Source organism: Lasioglossum baleicum, chromosome 2 (genome assembly GCF_051020765.1).
Source record: "Lasioglossum baleicum chromosome 2, iyLasBale1, whole genome shotgun sequence".
Lineage (NCBI taxonomy): Eukaryota > Metazoa > Arthropoda > Insecta > Hymenoptera > Halictidae > Lasioglossum > Lasioglossum baleicum.
Genome location: NC_134930.1, coordinates 21,111,585 through 21,136,413, shown reverse-complemented (window position 1 = coordinate 21,136,413; position 24,829 = coordinate 21,111,585). Strand labels below are relative to the sequence as shown.

General features: G+C 45.4%; 1 protein-coding gene across 29 annotated transcripts in view; it reads left to right on the top strand.

Annotated features, from left to right (window-relative positions):
• Rg (A kinase anchor protein rugose) overlaps window positions 1-24,829 on the top strand; it is a 409,256-nt gene that overhangs the window by 313,424 nt on the left and 71,003 nt on the right. For 17 of the 29 annotated variants that reach the window (XM_076445944.1, XM_076445919.1, XM_076445918.1 and 14 more), the window contains 9 exons: window positions 2,358-2,488; window positions 4,122-4,232; window positions 5,056-5,290; window positions 5,363-5,701; window positions 6,715-6,841; window positions 6,969-7,077; window positions 7,194-7,369; window positions 8,078-8,352; window positions 8,508-8,644. In XM_076445944.1, coding sequence (XP_076302059.1) covers window positions 2,358-2,488; window positions 4,122-4,232; window positions 5,056-5,290; window positions 5,363-5,701; window positions 6,715-6,841; window positions 6,969-7,077; window positions 7,194-7,369; window positions 8,078-8,352; window positions 8,508-8,644 — 1,640 coding nt within the window. The remainder of the gene's footprint in view (window positions 1-2,357; window positions 2,489-4,121; window positions 4,233-5,055; window positions 5,291-5,362; window positions 5,702-6,714; window positions 6,842-6,968; window positions 7,078-7,193; window positions 7,370-8,077; window positions 8,353-8,507; window positions 8,645-24,829) is intronic. The other 12 variants (XM_076445973.1, XM_076445931.1, XM_076445985.1 and 9 more) reach the window with 4 other exon arrangements.

Here is a 24,829-nt window from a genome sequence, read left to right as displayed (position 1 = left end):
TTTATTTCGCCTGCTCGAAACTATTTTTCTGTTTTACTTTTTGATTCACCTGCCGGCGAACAAGACTATCTCTATCTCTATTTCGCTGTTCAGACACCTCTGCGTATTTCTGTTACTCGTTCTTATGTTTACAGTCTTTTTCAGTTGTTCGTTTCTGTGTGGTTATTGACATGCCGGTGTCTTTTTGTCCGCATGTCGCTGTTCACTGCTGAAGAGAGCCGTTCTCAGACGACATACTGATCGACAGTTGCAGCACCAAAGATTCTGATCACTTGGACTGCGGATCTTTACGCAGTTGTGGCAAAATTCAGTAGATGAAATTCGAGATTGATGGAGAATTTAAGAAATTAAAGATGTCAATATATGATTTCTCCTCTATTGAAATCATTAAGGGGTAGTCTCGTTTCCAGGATTGCAAGGTTTCAATTTCTCAATAATGCAAAGATGGGGTTTTGTACGAAATAAAAATTGCAAGAAACCGAAATTAAACGAAAATACATTTTGTCTTTCAATTATCTAAAGGGAAGAAATACTTCTTGAAGATCCTCAGTTGGGTAATTAAAAAGACGATTATCCAGGCTGAATGACTTTCAAAGAATTCACGAACTGCATTTCTACCCCTCGGTAAAAATTTTCGAGTCTGAAACAAGTGTTTCGTCTGAGAGGGGCTTCCAGGTTTGTTCGACACGCACAGAGACACATGCACGTGCACGTACATTACACGCACACAGTCGTTTTGGTTTTGTTATGCAGGAATGGAATTGTTTTCGTTGTTGGTTTATTTCTAGACAGAATCTTTAGTTCCTTGAACGAGTTGATTTCGCAATTTCCACCCTGGAAAGGAAAGTTCTGCCTTTTCCAAGACGTCTGTACGTCCAAGTCGAACAGACGTTTCGATCGTAAAACTTCTGTTTACAGAACTTATTTATGCAACACCATCGTTAAGATATACTAATCGACCGTTATCTGAAACGCTTGAAACGCATAAAACACTTGCACACAAACTCCACGTATGGAAAGAGGCGCACTACTTGCATACCATTTGCCAGCAAATCAACATGTCTGCATGTTCGTTAGAACGCAGCTGTACTTTACGCCATTAAGTTTTCTTTCTAACACTAAACGCAGGACTTAATGAAGAAAAGACGTATACTGTAGTCGTAACTCTCTTATTGTACACTTGATAGATTTATGGAAGAACCGTGACTTTTTCGTGAAACTTGAACTCCGTTGCTGTTAGTCGATAACTTTCGTTATGTTAGCTATTGTCAAAGTACGCGATTACGTTTATAAACGAATCGATCTGCCGTTTCTTATGTTCGCTGTAGTGATCATACTTTATTTGAGAGATCTGTCCGAAGGGATGGGAAACTGTTCTTATTAATTATTCTTATTAATTCTTCTTAACAATTATTCGGAATAGGGGATCCTCACGGATTTCGCTGTCTTTGAAATACATTATCAAGGTTATCCTTCTGAACAACGTATTTCAAGGTCATTAATTAATTAATACATTAGCGACCGGTGATTATTGCACAATTTTTAAAAATCTATGGTTTATGGCTAAACACTTTTTAATGGAACCTTCAATAGCAAGAGCAATTTTCATGGTGAACTAGCAAGTCACCCTCAATAACGTCATCTAAGAGTTTCATTTAAGATTGCAATGTAAAAGAAAATTTCTATGCTTTCTTTTGATACAGCACAATTATTGAAAATCCTATTAATAGGCTTCCGGTGGGTAAAGTGTTAATTACTCGCGTATAGTATTTACAAAACTTGAAATTTAGTGTTTCAAGCATAAACAAAGGTGTGGATCACACTTGCATTCAAGAAGTTATTTCATTGAATAAAAATAATAACCAGTTACGTAGAAAGTGGAAAGAAGTGGAACCGTTTCCTTGAGCTTCAAGTCGTTAAGCAGTTTTGAATGCTTGAACTACACACCTAATTGCGCTTCGTTTGTCCCATCCGTTTGAGATTCCTGCATTATAATTGACCTCCTTTCCTATGCGATGCGATCGACGTCTAGCTCCCCGAACTCTAGAAATAACGTACAAAAATGTGCAACTACCAAGATAGTCTTTAAAAGTTCGAAAACGATCCTTAAACCTCGCGTGAGCAACCGAGTGCATAATTGCGTGACAATTTCCACTTTCCCGAATGTTTAAGCACGGAAAGAAATCCGTAGATTTGCTCACGCGAAGGTGATAGAACTATTCAGTAGATCTTTCCCACACGAATGCAATCCGTCGATCGCGTCAGCGTTCATGTCATGTGCTTTGCAAGAAAATGATTATATGGCCCGACAACGGCGGATAGTTGCATACTGTCACACTGTCAAAATGTGTTCCCAGGAAGCGGCGGTATTATGAGCCAAGCTGGTTCTCAAGACGACGGCGAGTACGAAGTTATAATCGTCGACGAGAATAATTCGTCGATCCTGGCGGATCACGACGTTACATCGTCCGGACCACCATCCACCAAGGTAAGTGACCAAAGACGACCCTTAAATCGAATCCTAGACCGTACCTGTTCGATAAGATCAAAATATGCGATCGAAATACATAAAACGTTCTACCCGCACGAAAGACGTGCGTACACCGGGATTTATTGATCCGATATAGCTCAGGTAAAACTCTCTTCTGAATCTATGCTCAGTATCACTTCCGTGTACTCAACGAAGATCTGAGAACTCGTAATCCTCGTGTCCAGACGGACGAAATTTCTTCTTGACGATCTCACTTCAGACTGCATGCTCTCTTCCCTATGAGAACGAATGCGATCCCGTTTCATTCGATATACAAATCTTTCAGCTTATAATTGTACGTAGTTTATATCATTGGAGCGTTGTCGAAATTACTATTGAAAGAGTTTAATTATTGTCTCGCAGTCATGGTCTTTACGGGGTGAGCCGCTCGAAGCGGGTCGCCGCAATAATTCAACTTTCAGCCCCTTGCCGTATCATTTTCTTTACAGTTACGGTGATTGAAACGCCTTTATCCTCCGGAAACATTGTAGAAGAGAAAATAAATATTTAACTTAAATATTGATTACAAACGAATCAAATTTTATTTCATTTGAATGCTTTGTTTCACATCTTTGTGACGAGTGTAACTCTTTAAAATACGGCAGGGGGTTAAGGGGTTAGTCTCGTTTCCAGGATTGCAAGGGTTCGGGACGCGCCTTCTCATTTCTCGATAAGAGAAGAGAGAAATTATTCGAACGGCCTCGCTTCGAACACTCGCCCCATACGTTCTATTGTACATATCCAATTCTCTTTCGATACCTACTGCACTTTTCTAACACGCACGAACTACGGTCGTAATAAAAATTGAACACCTCTCGCAAACACGGTACGCTTTGCATTTTTTTATTAATCTAACGTACTACTTTCTGATTCCTTTTCTGTAGTCATTCGAAACTCAGAATCTACTTTAAACTGTCGGTATAAATAACGAACAGACTGCATGCGTCGTGAGTACCAAACAATACGAAAGACAACGTTTATCGTATCAATTATCGACGTACAAAATCATTCGATCCAGTCCCGTTGAAACGTTCTTTTAGAAGTAGTTTATTATTATAGTTCAGATATTTCGAGAACCCTTCAGTAATGTTTAAACAATTACCAGTATATTACAGTCTCTGCTACATCCAGCATGTAGTGTATACCTAGTGTTCTTCTGCACTTGTGTAGTCCAGAACAACAGTTTTATGTAATTGTTGCAGAGTGTCCAACGCGGTTTGGACAAACTACAGCTTCGAAACGATGAAAGATAAAAAGACATCGTTGAAACTAGTCAATTTTTAAAAATTCTTTAATAATTTGTCCATCTTTTACCGTTTCGGAGCCGTGGCTTGCTCCAGTTGGTCAGCCTGCAAATTAATGATCCGCCGTTTATGTATTACCATTTAGTATATTGAAATATCGAGAGTAAACGCGTCGAAAAGTAAGCTCGATACGATGTGATGTAACAATTTGAGTTTCTCGAGAGATAGAGCTGATTTCGATCTCCGATAGTTTTCGAGCATGCGATCTCCTTTACTTTCGAATTTCTTTTCTGATCGTTAACTTCCTCTGCTTGCATTGCTATGCGTACTAACTACTGGTTCTGAAGGGAGGTCACAGTGGTGTACCTCGGCCACGGACAATTCTCGAGGATTACACCTCGTCAGAACCAACGCTTGGCTCTACGACAAGGCCCGAACCACTGCCACGAACTATCCAGGTAAAATTTCACTTGCGTACGGACCCGGTGAAAAGAATCTTTAAACAGCAATATCCCCTTCTCCTACCCGACCCTCTCCTCTATCTCCATCACCCTTCTATCTCCGTATCAACATTTCTCTCCGTTGTCTCCACGCGTGTCGATGTCTCTCCAACCGTTGACTGTCCACGTTTTGGGAGCGTTCGAAAACAATTTGCTAACCGTTCGCACGTTCTCCGACCCGAGAGCGAGAGAAGGAACGCAACGGGAATGCCCATTCGACGGGTACGCAATCGAAAATCGTTTACAAACGGTACAATCAGAAACAGTTCGTTTATTTTCTATACGGCGTTCATGGGCGTAAAACGTAAACTATGCAAGCGACACGACGCTTTTATTTTCCTATTTACTCGTGCTAGATGATTGCGTATTATAGCGATGTTCTTTAATTGCATGACGTAAAGTGAGCGCATAGCACGCGAGATTTAATCGCAGAGTGTACCGTCCGATATATTCCCATAGAACGTTCCTAAGACTGTTGTAATAGACACCTTTATAATTATAGATTGTTGTTGGAACGAAAGCTAGGCTTTCGTTAGAAGTATCCAGTACCGTAGTCGAGTAGACGTAGTTTTGTTCAAGAGTATTTTCAGCGAAAGTAACTTTCTTCGACACCGTTTCTCCATGTATCTTTTCTCATCTGCGTGTTTTTCTCCACCCTTTACGAAAAGATATCGCACTGACACCGGCCCGATGTTCCCCGAACGTACACAATCATGTTCCAGATCGGTGTCTACGCACATTTCGTCGAGCGACTGACCAGTGCGTAATACGCTTTAATTAGTTCTCCTTTTGTACGAATTTCTCCCAGAGCAACGACTCCAGCGAGGAGACCGTGCACCGTAGCAACATCACCGCGGATGCCAGTCCGTCCGACGTTACCACCGACAATGAAAACAAACATAACTCCTCCGAGGAGGCTTGGACCGATGTAAACCTGAACGAAGACGGCGACACGATCCCGATCGCCAATCAGAGAGAAGACCCCCGGAACATTCATAACATCGCGCATACTCGTGGTAAGATTTTCGTTTGCGTCGCTCTGAGCTGAACAGCTGATCAACGAGTTGTTCGCATAATTCGATTTCCAGGAGACATCCAAGACAGCGAGGGCAACGTCCTGGAGCAAGAGATGCTGGGCAACGCGGAACGCGGCGAGAAACCATCGGCAGAGATCTCGGTGGTTCGCGTTCCGGACAGATTGGTAGTGACTTCCCCTTCCCCTCGACCTGACGAACTTCCGATCAAAGGGTTGGTCGATCACTTACCGGTGCCGACACCATCCCGCGAGGCATCCCTCACGCAGAAGCTTGAAATGGCGCTGGGCTCGGTTTGCCCTCTTCTGCGCGAGATAATGGTCGATTTCGCACCGTTCCTCTCGAAAACGCTGGTCGGCTCCCATGGCCAGGAGCTGCTCATGGAGGGCAAAGGTACGCACCCTCTGGTCGATCAATTGGTGCCCTGGCGATTTTCATAATCACCTCGCTTCGAACATTAGCCCTTTGCACTCGACTGTTGATTCGATTCTTCAACTTATTCGAAATATTTGTTGCATTATTAGATTTGTATTCGCTCGACAACCAAACAAACTTATGTGCTTTGTTCTACACTGCCTTCTTTTGGTGGAAATATATCGTTCCATCTTAAGCTTGTTATAAAATATTTAGCACATTAAATAAATATGTTGACGCCACCAGTGGTACACGTGGCACGGAACGTGTTGATAAACCACTGAAAGTACTGTACGAGGTACTATACCAGTTCTGCATCGATCGAATTAAGAAAGTCATGTAAAATGTTTTCGAATTAGAACAGCTCCGAGTGCAAAGGGTTAAACAGCGTTGCTCGCGAAGATAGAGAAATAAACCCAGTAAAGAGAAGACGTATGGGCGGTTCGGCCGCGCAGTTTAGATATGTCCGAGCGATAAATAAAATTCCAGGGATTCCTGAACGCGGAAAGGTACACGCCCGTGATTTTCGTCACTTTCGTGGGGCCCGTATCCCGAGAGCGACGGTATTCAAATTAGTCGGTTTATAGTTTCGCTTAGGAAGATGGAACGCGTATTCCGGATAATCGACTGGCATTTGTATTCCCGCGGCGCGGCCCGTCCGCGCCACTTCGCGGACATTTTATATTCGTGGAACGTCGCGGATGACGGTTGTGGCACACGTATCGATGCGCTTTATTTTCAGCTTTATTTCCATCGTGGTCCTCCTCCTCCTCCTCGTCCTCCTCCGGACCGATCCATTCGCAGCGTTGTTTATAAATCACGCGCGAACCCTGTCCCTTGCTAAACCGCGCCGTTGTCCCCGTAAATATTTTACAACAGATCCTAAACAACCGATCTTTTTTTCGCTCGTCTGGCGACCTTCGGCCGGGCACCCGTTACACACTCTCTCTCCGGAGAGCTTTTAACGATTCTCTTCGGCTCTTGATTGCTAGGCCTGACCACCTTCAAGAACAGCAACTCGGTCGTCGAGCTGGTGATGCTACTTTGTTCCCAAGAATGGCAGAACTCCTTGCAGAAACACGCGGGCCTCGCGTTCATCGAGCTCATTAACGAGGGAAGGTAAGGAGGCTCATTATGATCATCGTTAGAACGACAGAGTTATAGGGCGTGCTGCATAGCCGAGAGAAACCCGGCGGAAACATTCCCGTTCCTATCGTAAAATGTTTGCGTTTATGTTTGCGCGCAGGTTGCTGTCTCACGCGATGAAGGATCATATAGTCAGAGTGGCCAACGAGGCTGAATTTATCCTGAATCGGATGCGAGCCGACGACGTGCTGAAGCACGCCGACTTCGAGGTACGTGACGTTTTTCGTTTACAGCCACCGCGGCCAATTAGTACGGTGGTTGCGAGTTCGGCTTTACCCCGAGAGACGTTCCAACGGGTAATTATCGTGAAACTTCTTTCTCTCAGTCACAGTGCGCGCAGACGTTACTCGACCGACGGGAAGAGGAGCGAATGTGCGATCATCTGATCACCGCCGCTCGTAGGCGGGACAATGTGATTGCCAGCAGGCTCCTCGAGAAGGTCCGCAATATCCTGTCCAACAAACATGGCGCTTGGGGATACATGGATCCAATGGCTGCAAAGTAAGCTATCGTCGCCACTGTTTCATCCAATGCTTAATTAACCCTTGGCACTCGAGCGGTCACTCCAGAGTCGCCAAAATATTGTTTGCATTATTGAATTTGTTGGCATAAGAGATGGGCATTATCTGGCGAAAAAAATATTTGAAATACTATTTAATATTTTAGATTTTATTTCGCTTAAAGGAAATAGTATTTTATTTGAACAATCTGGACCTCAAAATAAAATATTTCTATTTTAATACTTTCAGAAATCGCATTACTTATTTAATATTTCTTATTTTAGCAATAATTTAAAGACGAAATGGTACTTAATATAAGAAACTATATCATTTGCCACAATTTCGTTTTATTTTTTTGTTTGACTGCTGCTATTCGCATACAACAAGGTGCAGCGCTCCAAATTGGAATCTGTTAGGGTGCTCCTTCGAGGACACAGAATCAGTTCAGCAAAGCTAAAAAGTCTCTCAACTGGGGCAGAGGACGGAATAGCTGTGTAGTATTTTGAAAATAATGTTTTCATGTATTTGTACTTTGCAATACTTTCAATTCGTCGTACAGATACTGTAAAAAATAAATGGGATTATTTACTATTTACTATTTAAAATACTATTTCCCCCAGCTCTGGTTGGCATCTAATCAATTACTAAACATTTAAGTATTGCAGGAGGTATTACATTAATTTTCTATTCATACACCTGTGCATCGCAGACTGGCCGAATACTGGAAGCTGGATGCTTGGGAGGATGATGCACGTAGACGCAAGCGTTTCGTGCACAATCCACTAGGCTCGAGCCATCCCGAAGCTACGCTAAAAGCGGCCCTCGAGCATGGTGCACCCGAGGATGCGATCCTCCAGGCGCGTGAAGAGTTTCACGCGCATCTCGCAGCCTCGCGTGCACATCAGCAGCAATTGCAGTCGGCGGATCTCATGGACGACAGCGAGCTGTTGTCGGATGACAGGGACCTCGACAACGACTTGACAGGTTGGATATTCTCTACTACGTTTCGTTTCGTTTCGTTTCGTTTCCATTTCATTTCTCCTCGTTTCGTAACGAAACGAAGCGTGACCAAGTTCCTAGCATGCCTTACCGTTCGAACACCGATATACTTAAGCTACAACGAGGTCGTGTTCTGTCAGGCCCGGTGAACATCAGCACGAAAGGAAAATTGATCGCGCCAGGTATCGTGGCTCCCGGAATTATCTCCGTCACGTCCACGGAACTTTACTTCGAGGTAGACGAGGACGACCCGGAGTTCAAGAAGATCGACGCTGAGGTGAGTCACAGATACTCAAATTTTAAACCCGTCTTCGGCGTGCCGGGGACATGCCGGTGAATGGTTGATTATTTATGCATTCTTGACAGGGAAAGTACGGGACGCGCGAAAGAAATATTACCGCGTTACATTGCAATTTCAAACCATAAAAATGATATCGCCTAATTGGCTGACACGTGTCACCCGCATGCTCAACCACGTCAATAAAATTAGCCTAACCGGAGTTACAGAACAACGTTCAAGGGAAGTGTTTCTCAGTACAGAATGATGTAGTTTTGGATTTTGATGAATACGTATTTCGTGGTTCTAAAGATTCGTTGCACAATCGAAAGCTGCGCTTGCGAGCGCGAACGTGTTTTTTTCTGGAATTGTGAAAGAGAATTTAGAACTCGAACCGGCCTTTACGTGGCCAGCTGCATTTCCCTGCTCGCATTTATCACGCGTCATTCGCAATCTTAATAATTAATCACTGTGTCAGTTCCTCCGCGTTCAGATACCGTCTATTACATGCATTTGGAGCAACTTGTTGCGTTCACGAAGCTATCTCTTTGAAATATGGTGGTTCTGTGTAGATAATGTCGCCGTGCGCTGAAATGCAGGATCACGCGTCAACAAATTGCTAGTGGCGAGAGAGCCGATTTTTACGGAATAGGTCTCCGGGGGAGGCCATAAACAATTTTCGTAAATTGCGCAATTAAACAATATGATACTGAGAGCAGCAGCTTGTCCGTAGACTGCGGTTTTTATGCATTTTTAAGAATAATGAGTAGGCAAGTCCATCACCTTAAAAACAATTTTTTAAAAATTGCTTAAAAAAAGTGTTCTAAAAGTTGTTATACGTGTGGAATGTTATTCCGGCTGCGTTAACGAACTCGTTTAGCCGGGAATCTGAATAAATGCGACTCGTAAAACGTGACGAAAGGTTTCACGAGAGTGACCCCACGGTACGGCCGGCTCTCCGAATTGGTTTGGACGTGTCCTTGTCTATCAGCGACCATAATGTGATCACGTTTCGCGGAGGTGGCCATCCTGAGTGAAAAAAGAAAGAGACGGACCGAGATAAGGGACGAGAACCGAGAGAGAAGGCCTGGAAGTACCAGAGGCCCGATTATCATATATCGGTCGTAGATCTCGCGTTTGTATAACTAGGGAATAAAACAAACAGGGAAGAGCCCCCATGGGGTCGGCCGATCTTCAGGGTCGGCAATTATGAGCCCCCCGCGGGGCCCGGTATCCACCTAACCACTTCTCCGTCTCTCTTTAACATCGTCTTCCATCGGCTTCGCCACGTACTAACCACACATCGGTGGCATAGGTGAACAGACAGCTCTCCTCAGGAATGCACTCGAACTACCACGCTTTCCCATCTAGTAACTATCGCACGTCTACCATAGGCATCCTGTTTATGCGCCGATTCACGATTCAACGGAGACAGATGAACCGGGTATCGTCATCGCTCGTGAATTCCGCGCCACGTACAGCGACTCCGATTAATATTCGGACGCTCTCCAAAAATCTATATCTTTTTTAATAGTGGACTAGACGATTTGAACTTTCTTTCTTCAAAGTTAATCTTTAGAAAACCGCCATTTCTCCATTGTTATACAGTGACTCCCATTAATACTCGGACGCTCTCAAAACAATAACTTTTTGAACCACAAGTACAGATCGTCTATCTAAATGCTAAAACTCAGGTCCCGAAAGAGAAGGCAGGTTTTCCAAATTGACTGGAAACCCGATCGGTCCGATCCAACGATTCTCCGAGCCGTTCACCCGATCCGGGACCAGGTCCGAAATTCTAGCTGGTTGAATTCCGTCGTGTCCACCTATCGTCTCCGATTCATCCCGGGTCGGCTGTGAATAGGAGCACGAGCTCATTCGGCCTCTTAATTGGAATCCTTTTTAAACAGAAACGGTGAACACAGCTGGGAAAGGCTGATTGTGAGCGAGCGTAGGAACGGAGCAGCGAGAAAGATGAACGGTGATAAAAAGGGAGAAAAGAGGAAGGAGATGCGGCAGAGGAATAGAAAGGGAGAAGGTGAAAGGAAGAGAAAGAAAGAGAGAGAGAGAGAGATGGCGAGCAAGGGACTAGTCGGTTCACGATCGAGACACGCTCATTAGTCGAGGATGTCCCGAGGGTAGGCGGGAGGCTTCGTCGAATTCGTAGGCGATGGATCACTCGATAGTCGAGCCGAGACTTAAGCGATCGTAATGCGCGGCCGTGGAGGAAGGCTTGGTCGGGAGTGGCCCCAGGCCAGGGACTGCGTCTTCACGAACATATCGGTGAACTCTCGCTGGCCCCCTCGCCAGCCTCCCCTCTCCCAACTCCTGATCGCGTCGATTCCTCCCCCCACCCCGGGCCCCGGCTTTTATAATGGTCCGGGCAAACGTATTTATCGTGATTTATTGTTTACACGGGTCTCCTTTCTCCCGGCTCGCTGCGTCCTCCTTCATCCCTCCCGTCTCTCTTTCAACGGGTTCTGCGCTAGAGATAGAGGATGCACACCGTGCGATTACGTCCGAGGTAAATTATTGATCGTCCACCGGGAACATTAATATCTAAAACAAATAATGGACTGTTACACCCCCGTGGCCCCTCTGCCCCCCGTCTGCGCCCCACCACAATCGAACTTCCATTGATGCCTCTTATTCTCTCCTCTTCGCCTCTCGGACTCTTACGATTTCGCTCCTACGCACAGCGGTCCGGCAGCTCGCTTTTCCTGGGCGAAATTCGTTCTTTAGACTTTCGAATTTCAACGAAATTTTTCGTTCTCTCGAATAAGAACCCTTTGGAACCTCGAAATTCGATGTATCAGGTCTTTCAGATCACTTTCCGAGCAGACATAGCTTTTCAAGTGAAAAATTGTGAAAAATTAGAGGTACAATTAAATTAAAACGAAGTCTTTTTATAAAAAATGAAGATCACCACAACTTTTTAAATATCAACATACATTTTTCACTTCATAATATTCTAACTGGTATATAAAATTAAACCTCGAAACAACGCTACGATATTTTCGGCCAGAAAAGTTGCTTGCAACTGCATTTTACTTTCGAACAATTTATTGAGAAATCCTCAACTGTCGATGTTCGCTCTCGGAAACACCGCTAGAAAATTGCCGGCCACTAAAGTGTTAAGATTACCATCGGGATAAATATGTTTAACTGCAGTTTCCCACAAAAATTATGTGCTTTGCCCGACGAACACCAGTCGAACAGGGTTTCGTAGAATTCCCTCGCGCGTGTCCAAGCCTCGCCGGTTGTGCAACTAAATGTTAATTTCGCCTATTATAGATTGAGTCGTACCTCGTTCTCGAAACGTTGCTGGACGAGGTACGCGGAAAGTGTTTGTTGTTGAAATCGTACGTTTGCGCGCGGTTATTAAGTCGCTTTACCTTGTTCCTACGGTCCTGCTCGAGGCTCGCGTGCTCTCCGTGAGAGGAGCCAGCCCCGTAATTGCCGTGCTTTCAGACACGCACGATACTCTCGTTACGCAGGTACGCCTGGCATCCGTTCGACTTTGTAAGAAACTTTTTTCTTCCTTCGCTCGGATTCTTCGCCTTTAACTTGAACCGTGTTTCTACCTGCGACGGGGTTCGAGAACCCTCTAATCCTGGTGGTTCTATTCACTTTTGTTCTCCGTTCTGTTTTTCCTCTGGTCGAAGCTCTAAAACTGATACATTTCACGATTTCCGAAATGTAGCACATTTTATTTGCAACGACAGAAACAAATGATGATTGCGCGAGGCGACACTAAAACATTATCAAATATGTTGGTATCTAATCGATAGACTGCGGATCTCTGCATTTATCAGTTAAATTTAAAGTTCCATAGAGTTTAGTAAGGTTTTCATTTGTTTCGGATCTACAAAGGCTGTTCCCATTGAAAATGGGATTTTATTTTGTGCCACTCTCTTAAAATTTGTCTATAGAATTTGAAAATTGCTTCGACATCCGCAGTCTACTAATCAATTACTAAACATTTAAGTATTGTATGAGAACAAATGTTTAACTTTCAAGTTAAAATATGCCTGAGAGGTAGTCTGAAATTCAAGCATGGGAACGTCCGCGGGCCTCTTTAGTTCTTGAGACAAATAACGTCAGTTCCGAGGAGATCCGTTTTGGAATAGCCAGGAGTCGCATCGAGGGGATAAAACTTGCAAAAAACCTGGGACATGCAAGAAACAGCCTTGAGGCCCTTGAAAGGAGTTGCAGGGGTAGAGTAATCGGCAAACCGTGGAACCGAAAACGAGTCGGGAGGGAGGGGACAAACCGAATCGAAGACAAACAGCATAAGTCAGACAGCATTCTCGGTCGGTACCGTATAAATTATGTGAAAACTATTCAAAAGTACGAGACGAACTCGACATGATCGTATGGAAAACAACGAAGAAAGCTTGCTAAACTTCTTCGATGGTTATCTCGTATCTCGCGAACCGGGTCCGAAAGATTCTGCGGCTGGTGGCAGCTAATCGGCGTTTCTGCTGGCCTAATTTACGGCTGTGCAATCGCGCGAACAAGAACAGAAACATGGACCGATCCCTCCTGGTACGGGAAAGTCCCGATCGAACGGGGAACGGCTTCGAGAAGCATGACACGGCGTCGCGATCGTCCGTATTAAAATTCACCGGTTAAAATATGCGGAAAAGAACGCCTGTTTGAATACAAATTATTGTATTTCGGAGACGAGCGTCTTCTCTGGCAGATACGCAGCTATAACGGGGGCCGAGCGATCTCGGTGGACGTTGTTCTCGAGAAAAAGGGTAGATCTCGCGGTTCGGGGACGTTAAACTCCGCGGTGCTGTGTCGCGGCTGGCTTTACATTTTTATGGAAACTCCGGCTGGCGCCTAAAGCTACCAACCAGCGCTATAGTTATCGCAGACGCGCGCTGCGGGTATCCCCACGGGGTACTCGGAGGCCGCATCAAGCCTCGAGAGGATGATAGAGAAAGAGGGAAACGCGCAGACCCGCCGGACAGGTGGTCCGTGTGCCGTACACTCTCGTGCATACTCATTCGCAAGCGAGATGCCATTAACGGGAGTACAATATCGCGAAAAATCGACGAACATCCGATCGTTTATCAGCCGGCTCGCGACGAGACGCCATATATCATGTCGCGGATGAGATTTTCGATTTATGGATAGAGAATGCTGCCGATGCGCGCTGCTACCCGGCTGCAATCACCGTAATAGGAAAACGCGACGCGCCCATCGACGCGGCTGTCTATTTCTCTGCTCCCGTGATTACTCTCTTCGATTCCGCCAGGTGCAATTCTCTTTAAATATATTATAGTTAGACTGTGGAACATATAAGGATAAGAGAACTAAATATTAGCAGGTAGTTTTGCTTGAAATAATATCTCCACAGCTATAATTCGTAGATCGAGAGATTTCGTCGAATCCGCGCGGCCGTTTCCTTACCGAGAACTAGGAAATTCCGAGAGCAACGGGTTTCGCAAGCGCCGCACTCTTTCCCGGAGCAAGGTTAATCGTTAATTGAACGCACGCATTGCAACATTCATCTTTTTCGCCAACTGGTCGTTACCGGGCGTGGTTTCCCAACCAGTTCCTACGATTATTCATTGATATATGCAAAAGACTCGGCCCGCGGAGCTTTTTTTTCCAAATTAATAAGGCGGCCGGATATCATATTCATTGACTGGTTAACGGGCTTATCGCGGTTGACAGCTGGCCGTCGGTTGATTAGACCTTCTCGGTAAGGATACCGTCACGCATACAAAGTGGCCCGGCCTCGCCTCGTGCAACGATCATTTTCGTTCTCCTCGCGAACGCATCATTCAGCTCTCGCAACATTTTCCTCTCGTATTACTCTCATTACTGTCCGGAGATCATTCTCGAGATACACCCGCGGCGTAAGCGATTCATTAACGGGGCCGAACACGTGCAATCATCGTAATTATACCTCGTATGAATTCATTGTTTCCGCCTCGGTGTGTGCGCCGAGCGCGAGCGAGCGCGGTGCAACGCGTTCAGATTCGCAAGAATAAAAAGAAAGCGCGCTCGTGGACGTACGAACGAATGATCGCGGAGGGCGTGCACTTCTTAGGAGACCGAAGAGAAATGGCGGGAAGGCGGGAAAGTAACCGTGAACGAGCACCGATTTAATGTTATGCGATTATGCCCTTCCGCGGCAATGCATATGCATGATACGAGCCGGTGATATATCGGCGGTGACGTAGCGATAATGCAACTGTAATTATCCGGTGCCGGATAACCATCGGCTCAAAAATATCCTCGTAAACACAGACGTCGAAAACGCGCAATCGTATTTACCACCTTCAACTAGTTCCATGGATTACCGGCGACGATAATTGATAGATCCTGTTCGCTCCTCGCGAGCTCGATTGATGGCCGCGCAACTATCTTCGGCGCCAGACCCCGTCGTTTCGTTTCGTTTCTGTTTTTCCTCGCAGTTTTCCGTGACGTCTTCATTTCTTATAGTCGCGAGCAACTATCTCGAACGGGAATATCGACGCCTCGGAAACTAGGCGTTCTCTCGATTTAATCGAGTCCAATGATTTTTTCAGAAACCTGTTTATCATCCCACATCAAGATCGGAAAGTATTCGTTTTTGTCTGCAATAATGGAATCACGTTGATGTGTCTGTTACCTCGTGTACCCATCGCTGACGTTTCTTTATCGATTTTCTATGAAACACAACTTGAGGAAACCGGTTTCTCATCCTCCACGAAATCCGTACGTTTATGCAATTTGCTCGCTTCGACTTTGGAGGCGTATCGTGGAGAAAGACTCTCTAGTTTTTTGTTCGAACGATTTTGACAAACATATTTTGACGAACAGCCGGACCGTAACCGTGCGGGATCACGTGCACGAAATTTAATCGAGGCTTTCGGACGGAATTCGACGTTATAGTAGCTTATGGCCGGCGGCCAGGCTGCACCGAGAACAGGCAGTTATATAGTTTGGTAAACATCCATCAATTCGTGGGCAGGGCACCGTAAGGCAAAACAGGGTAGGAACCTGAACACAACAGGCAGTCTGGAAGGAAGCGGGCGGATTCATTCTCAACAAGGCAGGGTAATCACTGCTATTAGTGCGGACATTACTCCGGTGGTCCGCCAATCTCCTTAGCACTCCATCATATCGGTACCTTCAGGGCTCTTCTCCACGTTGTAGAAAATAGGCCGGCGTACCTCCTTCGCGTGCAACAAGTCTCCCCTTGTTTGCATTCGACCCGGTGATGACAGCTACCACTTCGGTTCCAAACTTTCATTACCTAATCAATTCTAATCATTAGAAAATTTTTCCCCCTTCAACGTGCAATCCGATTCTGCACCTGGTTCTTTTCCGTTTCTCACACCTCCCAATTTATTAACCAGTTGTAATAAAAATGTTAGTATCAATTTAAGAACTGTTTGTCCGGAACAAATATGTTTTACGACGGCGATCCTTCGTGTAATTAGTATTTAAAGGCGCGAACTGGTTCGGACACTCGAAGTCCAATAATGACACAGCACAATGTCGTGAGTGAGTTGTCGTCCAGTCGGCTCGTTGACATCCCGCGAGCATCCGGTTACGGTTGATTCCAACAGTGGATGATCCTTCTCTTGTATGATATCCTTCATCGTTCGTTATAGGCGTGACCAACGATTATCCTCGGAAGGAGCGATGATGGATATCATAGGCAACTGTCTCGTGCCACATCAGCGCTGTCAGCAGCTGCAGGTAGGCGGGAAGATTGTGGGTGTACCCTTTCTGTGCAAAGTAGATGCTCGGAGGCGCAGATGTGTTCCGATCTAATGATGCATTTACCTCCTCTTCATTCTATCTCGCATTATTTTTAATTTTCGATCCTCTTATCTGTCGTAGGCATCGATCCTGTATTCACCATTCTTTACTTTATTAATTATATCGGTATCTAATCAATTACGAAACATGTAGGTATTGTACCAGCCATTATAACAATTTTTAAATGTTTCATGTTTGTAAATTCTTCTAATGTTTTTACTGTTTTAAATTACATCAATTCATTTTTGCATAAAATGCGCTGTTTATTAAAATACTTTATCCGCAATCAAGTGGCGAATTTATCCAACTGATTCCACTAATATATGCACAATATAAAAATTGATCATTGAAGTCTTCGAGGTCGAGAACAATCAGTACGAATTTCTTATTTTGCGTTGCACGTTGTCCGTGCACTCGAGTTGCCAAAAAGGTCGGAAGACAGTAATCCCGGCATTCGCCGCTGGATTAATCTGGAAATCACGGTGTAGAGTTTCTGGGAGTGCACCGTGCAAGAAGCTGCGCGGAGCAGGGTGCAACAAGAGGTGCCCCGTGGGAACAAAGGAGACAAATTGGCCGTGTCGATTGAATCGGGTCCGCGAGCTGGCAATTTGTGTATCGCGGGGCGCTCTCGGTTACCTTGCCCGAGACGAGACTGGTGTGGAAGAATGCTAGTCGGTGAATAGGCGGAGCTAACCAGGCTGGATCCGATTCAGAGTGTGACGGATGGCGCCCACCTGTGGATTCATTCACTAATCTGCTCGCTAAGCAAACAGCCCGAACACACCCCATCATTATCGCTGACGGCGTAAGTAGCGCCCGATCTCGTCCTTACCCGATATTTATTATGCCTCCCCGTGCCCCGTCCGAGCCCCCCGCATCCACCTATACAAGCTTTTCAAAGGGGGCTACGCCACCGATCGAACGTCCAGTCTATTTTCGCGTCACCCTCGTTGCAACCGTCGATGCTCGATTCGGTTGTCGGATCCACGCTGCCCCGTGATTATCCGGCAAGGTGGTACCGCTGCGTATCGCTGGTTGCGTGCGCCATATGGGTCTTCAGCCTTCAACTTCGGAGCGGAGCAATTTTCGTTTTGTAGTCTTCTTAAAGCCGAAGTAGTCTTCGGGCCTCCAGAATACTCTAAATCATGTGCTACGTAAAGTTAATCTTTAGAAAACCGAAGTAGCCTTTCGCAGAGCCTGACCAACAGGTGCAAAACTGAGAAAGGATAAAATCTCCAGATGATTATCCGAACACGTTGGCGACTCGAAGTTTATTAAAGCTATTGAATATCAATCGAGATACTTGAAGGGATAAAGGGACTATGAATGTCTTACAATAGCCGAAGCAGCTACCAATGACCAAGAACAGCAAACATGTGGGTACGTCTGCAGCCGAACAAACATTTGCATTAAACCGTCGGAGGAGTTACAATGAATCGGTTGCCGACAGTGCTGCGTAATGCTCGGCAGATGACCGAAGCACGGAGCACGTTTGCATGCAATTATTAGCAGCTCGGTGCACGGGTACGTTATCAGTGGAAAGAGTTTCCGGCAATTAACGCCACGTCACCGGAGGTTAACGAAAAGATCGGAGCAATCAGCGTGAAGGAAATCGATTCAGTTTTTACGCGGGCGCCTAACGAAGGCAATATTGTAACCGGCCTGCGAACCGGCCTGCAAGTACGTTGCGCTCAATCGTTATTTTCGTCATCATTGCTTCGCCGATGGGAAAATGCTGGTCGGTGAGCATTCCCGCTGCTCGCCGATCGTAACGATGGAAAAACGAGCAGCCGCCGCATCTGCCGAGACGCTACTGAACACCGTGGAGAAGCCAATCGCACGAGAGATAAGGGAAAATCTACCTGCGCTCACCTTTCCCGCCATTTCTACCATTAATCACGGTTGCGTGCAGACACGCGGCTGCCCGAGGCGCGTTTCCAAGCATTGCGAAACGGCCACGTGACAACGAATCGATTAATATTAATGAGCGCCGGTGACAACGAACGCGCAAATCATCGCCCAACACCGTTTACGCTTATTTTGTGTATCCTTCCTAAGTGGACATAATCCCGCGAGCATAACTCTCCGATGACATTCCCGTAAAATGGCATCCGTGGAAATCCTGGACGGCGATTCTACGCACACGCAGAAGCGTACAATTGGAACCTTGGATCTGTGTTTGTTCGTGTTTTATCGCGATTGTATCGGGTGTGCTAGAATTAGAAAGCTAATATTATTAGTACGAAGTGCAAAAAAGATAATCATGATGTTCTGCATTGATTGTGCGACGCGGGAGTAAAATAACCAGTGATTTCATCCCTTAATGAATTCACTGCATTAAAAACAACATTACAATATTCATAAATTTTTTAAATTTTTCACTGTGGACAAATTAATGGTTGCACGTATGTTCTTGCATTCGTCCTCCAACAAATATGGAAAAATGAAGGTGATCGTTTCGTTGTGAATCATTCGCTAGCGCGTGCGTCCTCCTTCTCACTTTTCAGGTAATAACACCCTGTAGATCAACGAAACACCTGTCTCTTTTTAATTTTATTCCTAATTAAAATTGAATAACTCCCCCCTGTATCGGGCATCGAGCTGGTGCTACCTATCGCACGTTCAAATCACCGGAACGGTATTAATTACGCTTCTGATTCTGTTCTGTTAAATATAGAATTTATTAATTTCGTACCGCGAACGCGCTCCCTGCTGTCTATGCGTACAGCCGGATCGATTCTCCATACAAAACAGGAATGACTACTCCCCAAAGAGAAAAACCAAACGAACTGCGATGAAAAATGAACGGTAGTAATCCGTACGAAAGGATATATAAACTTCGACATGGTTGTATCTCACCTGGCCCCGCACATTACGAGCAGGTAGATTGATTTTATTTCTCCACCGCAAACTGTTTACCAAGCCTGCGTGGAAACAAATTATGCGACAGGATAATTGCTGGATCAAAACTACCGCGTAATAATTAAAACTAGTCTGTGGCAGCGTTGTGTTTACGATATGTTTGCTCTCCGCGCTATTAACGTTTTCACCGTGGACGAGCATTCCAATTTTCCACTTTTCTACCGCAGTTTCAATGCTTTTTTCCTTGTAATTAGTCTCGCAAAGTGATTTATGTAATCGTTGGATAGCGGATTTTATGCATTTATGGCGGAAATGAGTGGGTGTAATTTGATACAGTGAAAACATTAGAGGAATTTATAAATAACTATCTCATTTTCAATCTATCGAGCATATTAAGAAAGAAAATAATTTTCTAATTCATTCCAGTTTGCGCTGCAATTCGCGTAGGAAATTTTTATCTTGCATGAAGATCCGCTGTCTGGTATTCGTTAACAATTCAATAGCAAACATAACTTGACCATTTGATATGCGAACAACCGGCGAACAACGTGGTTGTCCTCAAGGTATCCCCGGGTCGGCTTCCATCTATCATAAGTGTCGGGAACGACGAAAGTCGCCGTTGTTCGGTCGGTTTCGACGGTCGCCGAAATTCTGACGAGAATTAACGACCGTGGCGTCGATAGCGGGTTCGAAATTCTAGAGGCACGAATAAAATAACAATTACACGGACCCGTGCACTGTTCCTCGTTTCGAGGTGAATTTTATTGTCGCATTAATCATAGAGGGCCCGATAATGTTGCCGGTGGGCGCGTCAGCTGTCCCGCGCGATTTTCATTCGCATAGTGATGCTCGTACGCGTTCCCCCGGGTAGGAGAAGGATAGAGCGACTGTTGCGCGTTGGCCAGAAGAAACGCGAAGTCAGTCGAGAGGAGAGAAGAAAAAGTAAAAGAAAGAAAGACACTGGCAGAACCGAGGAAGCCCAGGTATCGGAGACGAAGTAGATGGGACGCGCGGATAGGCAGGAAACGGGAATGTTACTGACCCGGGGGAAGCGGGCTGGTAGTTAAAACTGTACGTATCCCATAATTTAGCGATTATTTTGACAAGGGTATGATCTCTTGACAGGTTGTTGGCCTTACGGCTACGGACTGAAATATAGCTATTTAAATGGGCACTTAGAGGTCCTGTAATGAATACATACTTTTCACTGCTCGACCATCGGGAATGCGACCGGTACGCCAATTTCTACTCGCTTTTGCGTTAACACTTTACCCACCGGAAGCCTATTACATAACAGGATTTTCAATAACTGTGCTGTGCCAAAAGAAAGCGTAGAAATTTTCTTTCACATTGCAATCTAAAATGTAACTATTAGGTTAATCGGAATGTTTCGTCCGTTTAGCGTCCAGTAGCCGTATCTCTGACTGGATAACATCCAAAGATAACTCATTCTTTCGTCGCGGAATTCGCTTGCTGTCCGAAAGATGGGGAAAAGTCATCGCTAACGATGGACAATACTTTGATTAATGTACTTTTTCAGTTTGTTTTTTAAATAGAGCTCTACTTTTTGTCAAAAAACGGACGGAACTTTCCGATTGACCTCATATTAGATGACGTTATTGAAGGTGACTTGTTAGTTCACAACGAAAATTGCTGTTGCTATTGAAGGTTCCATTAAAGAGTGTTCAGCCATGTGCAATAATCACCAGTCGGTAATGTGTTAAGCTAAGACTCAATTTCCATGTCGCCTGGGAGTGATTCCCAACGCAAAAATAGTGTACTTCATAATGTTTTTATTGGTTCTATTTTTCGAAATTATTGTGGGTACAATTGCATCAATTATGCAACGAAAGGACAGTTCGTTATTCTGAAAAAGCGTCATTTATACCGAAGGAAACGACTTAAATTATGCAACCTCCGTTGCTCGAATAATTATAAGCAATATCGTAGGTGTTCTGAGAACTGTCGGCTGTTATCTCTCTCCTTGAGTGCATCGGTGACGAGACCAAGAAATATTTTTGAGTGGGAATCGAGTGGAGAGGTTCGAGCAGTTCCAAGAAATAGTGGGCTTACCTTGGCAAATATTAATATCAAATTAGTTACACTTCTGTAAAACCAACAATTTTTAAGATTTCGAAAAATTCTGAGTATTCTGAAATAAATAAATGGATAACAAAAATGGAGCATGGCTCTGCGTCTGGACTGAATGGAGTATGGATAACAAAACGCTGCGTCCGGACGCGCAAAGGAGATACCACCTTAAACGGGCCACCCTGTGCAAGCTCTCCTCGAAGCAAATTTCCCAAGAAAAAATCTGCAATTACGTTCGGGCCGGGGGCCACGCTCCGAAAGAAACGTAGCGATGCACGTCGCGTAATGATGGGTTCGTTCAAGATCTTCGTGACAGTTAAAATCGATCGAAGCAACGTTGCTTGATTACCGTAAATCAGAGTACACGAACGCGCGTGGCTTTGCGGGCGGGACCGGTGGTCGTCGGAAGCTGTATAATTTCCAGGTCTTGCCGTTCCGAACCATTTATTCGATACTTCGCAATTTGAGAACGGTACAGTGCCATCGGAGAGGGAGACGAACAAATGTTTATAAAATATCCGTGTCGCTTAATTCACGATTAAACGAGGCTCGATTTCTCGGGAACGGGAGGACGGGAACGCTCTGAACCGGAAATTATATCCCCCAATTAATTCTCGTTAGGGCCGATCATTTACAGCAAATGGGACGGAATCTTTATTAACAGCGAGCGTGTCTTCGCCCATTAATATTCGACCGGCATGAAACTCTTCGGCGGTTCTCGATGGCGGCGAGGCAAGTATCGCGAATTGTTTCGAGACCGCGGGGGAAAGAGGGACAGAGATGATCGCGATTTGCAGCGGCGCCGTTTAGTGCAGAACTGTGTAAGCCGGTGGTCGACGCTGTTTTGTTGGACTTTTCAGAGATGCTCGGTTACACGAGGTAGCCCTCGCCAGGTCTCGCCGGAACGATTATCCGGTTGTTAGGTGGCCGCTCGAATCGATGGTAGGTGGAGCTCCTTTCAATTTCGCTTTCGACATGGTAACCTCGACGAAATCTGTTTACGTTTTCATCGGACAGAATCCATAATGCATCCCGGCCACCTCTGCATTCATCTCCTCCTCGAGGCGTTCTTCGAACCTACGCTCTGGCCTCTAGTCGCCAGGGTCGACGATGCAAGCCATTTTCCGCATAGAAATGTCGTGTTCGTATGCATTTGTATTCTTTAATTACCATTTTGTCGAAATGAGGCTCCGGTTCGGGTAATTGAGGATTTTCTTCATTCTAATTGGGTTTAATCGCAGGATCTTGGTTCTATTTTATTTTACTTGGAATAGAAGTTAATCTATTTAGAACACAGATGTGGGACACATTTTCGTACAATACTGCCAATTTTTTCGCTTTTAGACGAGATCGACGATTCAGAACATTTTTCGAAAAATACAGTATCGCTGTAAGTGCTGTAAGCTTTCAGTCTCCCCGGTTGAAATCTTCCTTTACTTTTCTCGCCGAAGAATTTCTAATTACAGTTTTCCCGGCGTTCGTTCGGATGTCTCGCGTCGAATGATAGATTGGCAAACGAAATTCCGCGAGTCCCAGACAAGTGTGAATCCGTGAATAGAAAAATCCGAGAGACGGCTCCGAAAGAAGGTGCGTGCGTGGAGAGGGAGGGATATGCCAGCCCGCGGCTGGAGGCGCGACGTACCTTGAGTTATGGCGCAGGTTAATTATACAAAACATTCAATTATACCTCCCCGAGAACTCACACACAGGCCCGCGTGTCCTGTGCAAAGGCCCAGACCACGAAGACGGGTACACGGTCAGCAGACAGCTGAACGGGTCGGCTCCGGAGGATGTTGCAGACTCGCAAACATGAAATCAGTCGCGATCTCGACCGATCCCGTTTGTTTAAAAAAAAAACCCCGAACGGATTAACATTCTACCAGACGGCACTGCTATCAAATAAAACAGATGTTGCGCTCGACGATATCTCTCGGCTAAGGACCAGTTAAGTAATTGAAGGCGTCGATGAAAGAAAGAATTATGGCCAGATCCGTTACATGGCAAATTGAGTGTAACGATTGTAAAGAAGACCGGTGATTTCGACCGTGGTAGCGAATCATTTTCAGTCGCCGCTGCTCGACATCTTGAGCAACTGCCACATTCTCTCTGCTAGTTTCCTACGTTAAACTATTGCAATTTGGAACTTGTATAGTAACTAGTGGATTTTTATGTGACGTCTGAGGAAGTTACGTTAAAAATCTTTGAAGAACTATGTCAAGCGAGGATCGATTCGGTTGGGAAACCGTGGTTGGTCTTTTCTAGGGGGGCCAGGCGGCGTTGTCTCTCGGCGTCGCGCCGGTGTGTCCGAATCAGTAGCCACGGCAACAACGACCAAACTCACCGGCAACCACTTGTCCGTGTTCTTTTGGTCCCTGTGTAAAACGAAAGTTCAAGGTCAGGGGATAAATCAATCGGTTATAGGCGACTGGGGGAACCGGTTGAATCGCGTTCCTCGCGCGCAGTGATACCTACCCGCGGCACGATTAATAATCCGGGTAATTAATGACCGATCGTGAGACCATTCGAAAACGAAAGCTCACGTGACCGGTGGTGAGCTTGCGCGGCCCGATCGATGGACGTAGCGAGGATCGATCGGTTCCAGCGACATGATCGATACAGAAGAATCGACTCGGCCCGAACGGAGGACCTGTGTTCCATCGATCGTTGAATCGGCGATCGTTTGGCGCCGGGTTTCGCGATGCGATATGGTAAAAAGATGCTTAACGCATCACCGACCGGTGATTATTGCATAATTTTGAAAAATCTATGGTACATGGCTGAACATTTTTTAATGGAATTTTCAATAGTGACAGCAATTTTCATTGTGAACTAACAAGTCACCCTCAATAACGTCATCTAATAGTTCCACTTGAGATTGCAATGTGAAAGAAAATTTCTATGCTTTCTTTTGGCACAGCACAATTATTGGAAAATCGTATTAATAGGCTTCCGGTAGGTAACGTGTCAAGTAACGGCATTAATCACGATGATATTTTCCTGATCGCAACGCGTGTCGTCTCGCGGACGTTATATCAAGGCGAGAGGAGACGCGAGAAGCACGAAAGGCCCGACGGATCGCGATAAAGGAGAAAATCAAGTTTCCGTAATTCGATCGTTATGTAACGAGAATATCAATAAAAACGTTTCGAAACGTCGAGAGGAAGGGTGGACCTCAAGCGGTGATAGTCCCAGAGATAGTCCGATGCACGTTCAGCCTCGGCATTATGGTTGCGGCGTCTGAGACCGCGGGGGGCGCCGGCGCCGGCGCGTAAAATCTCTGCCTTATGAGTCCCCTCTCGGCCCCCCACCACCTGTCCCGCTATATACATATACCGGGCCCCACGCCGTTCGCCTCGGAATCTCCACCACCTCCACTCCTTCTCTCTCTTTCTCTCTTTTTTCGTTTCTCTTTCCCTCTTGCTCCATCTCGCTTACTGTCTCCCTCTGACTCTCTTTCGCTGG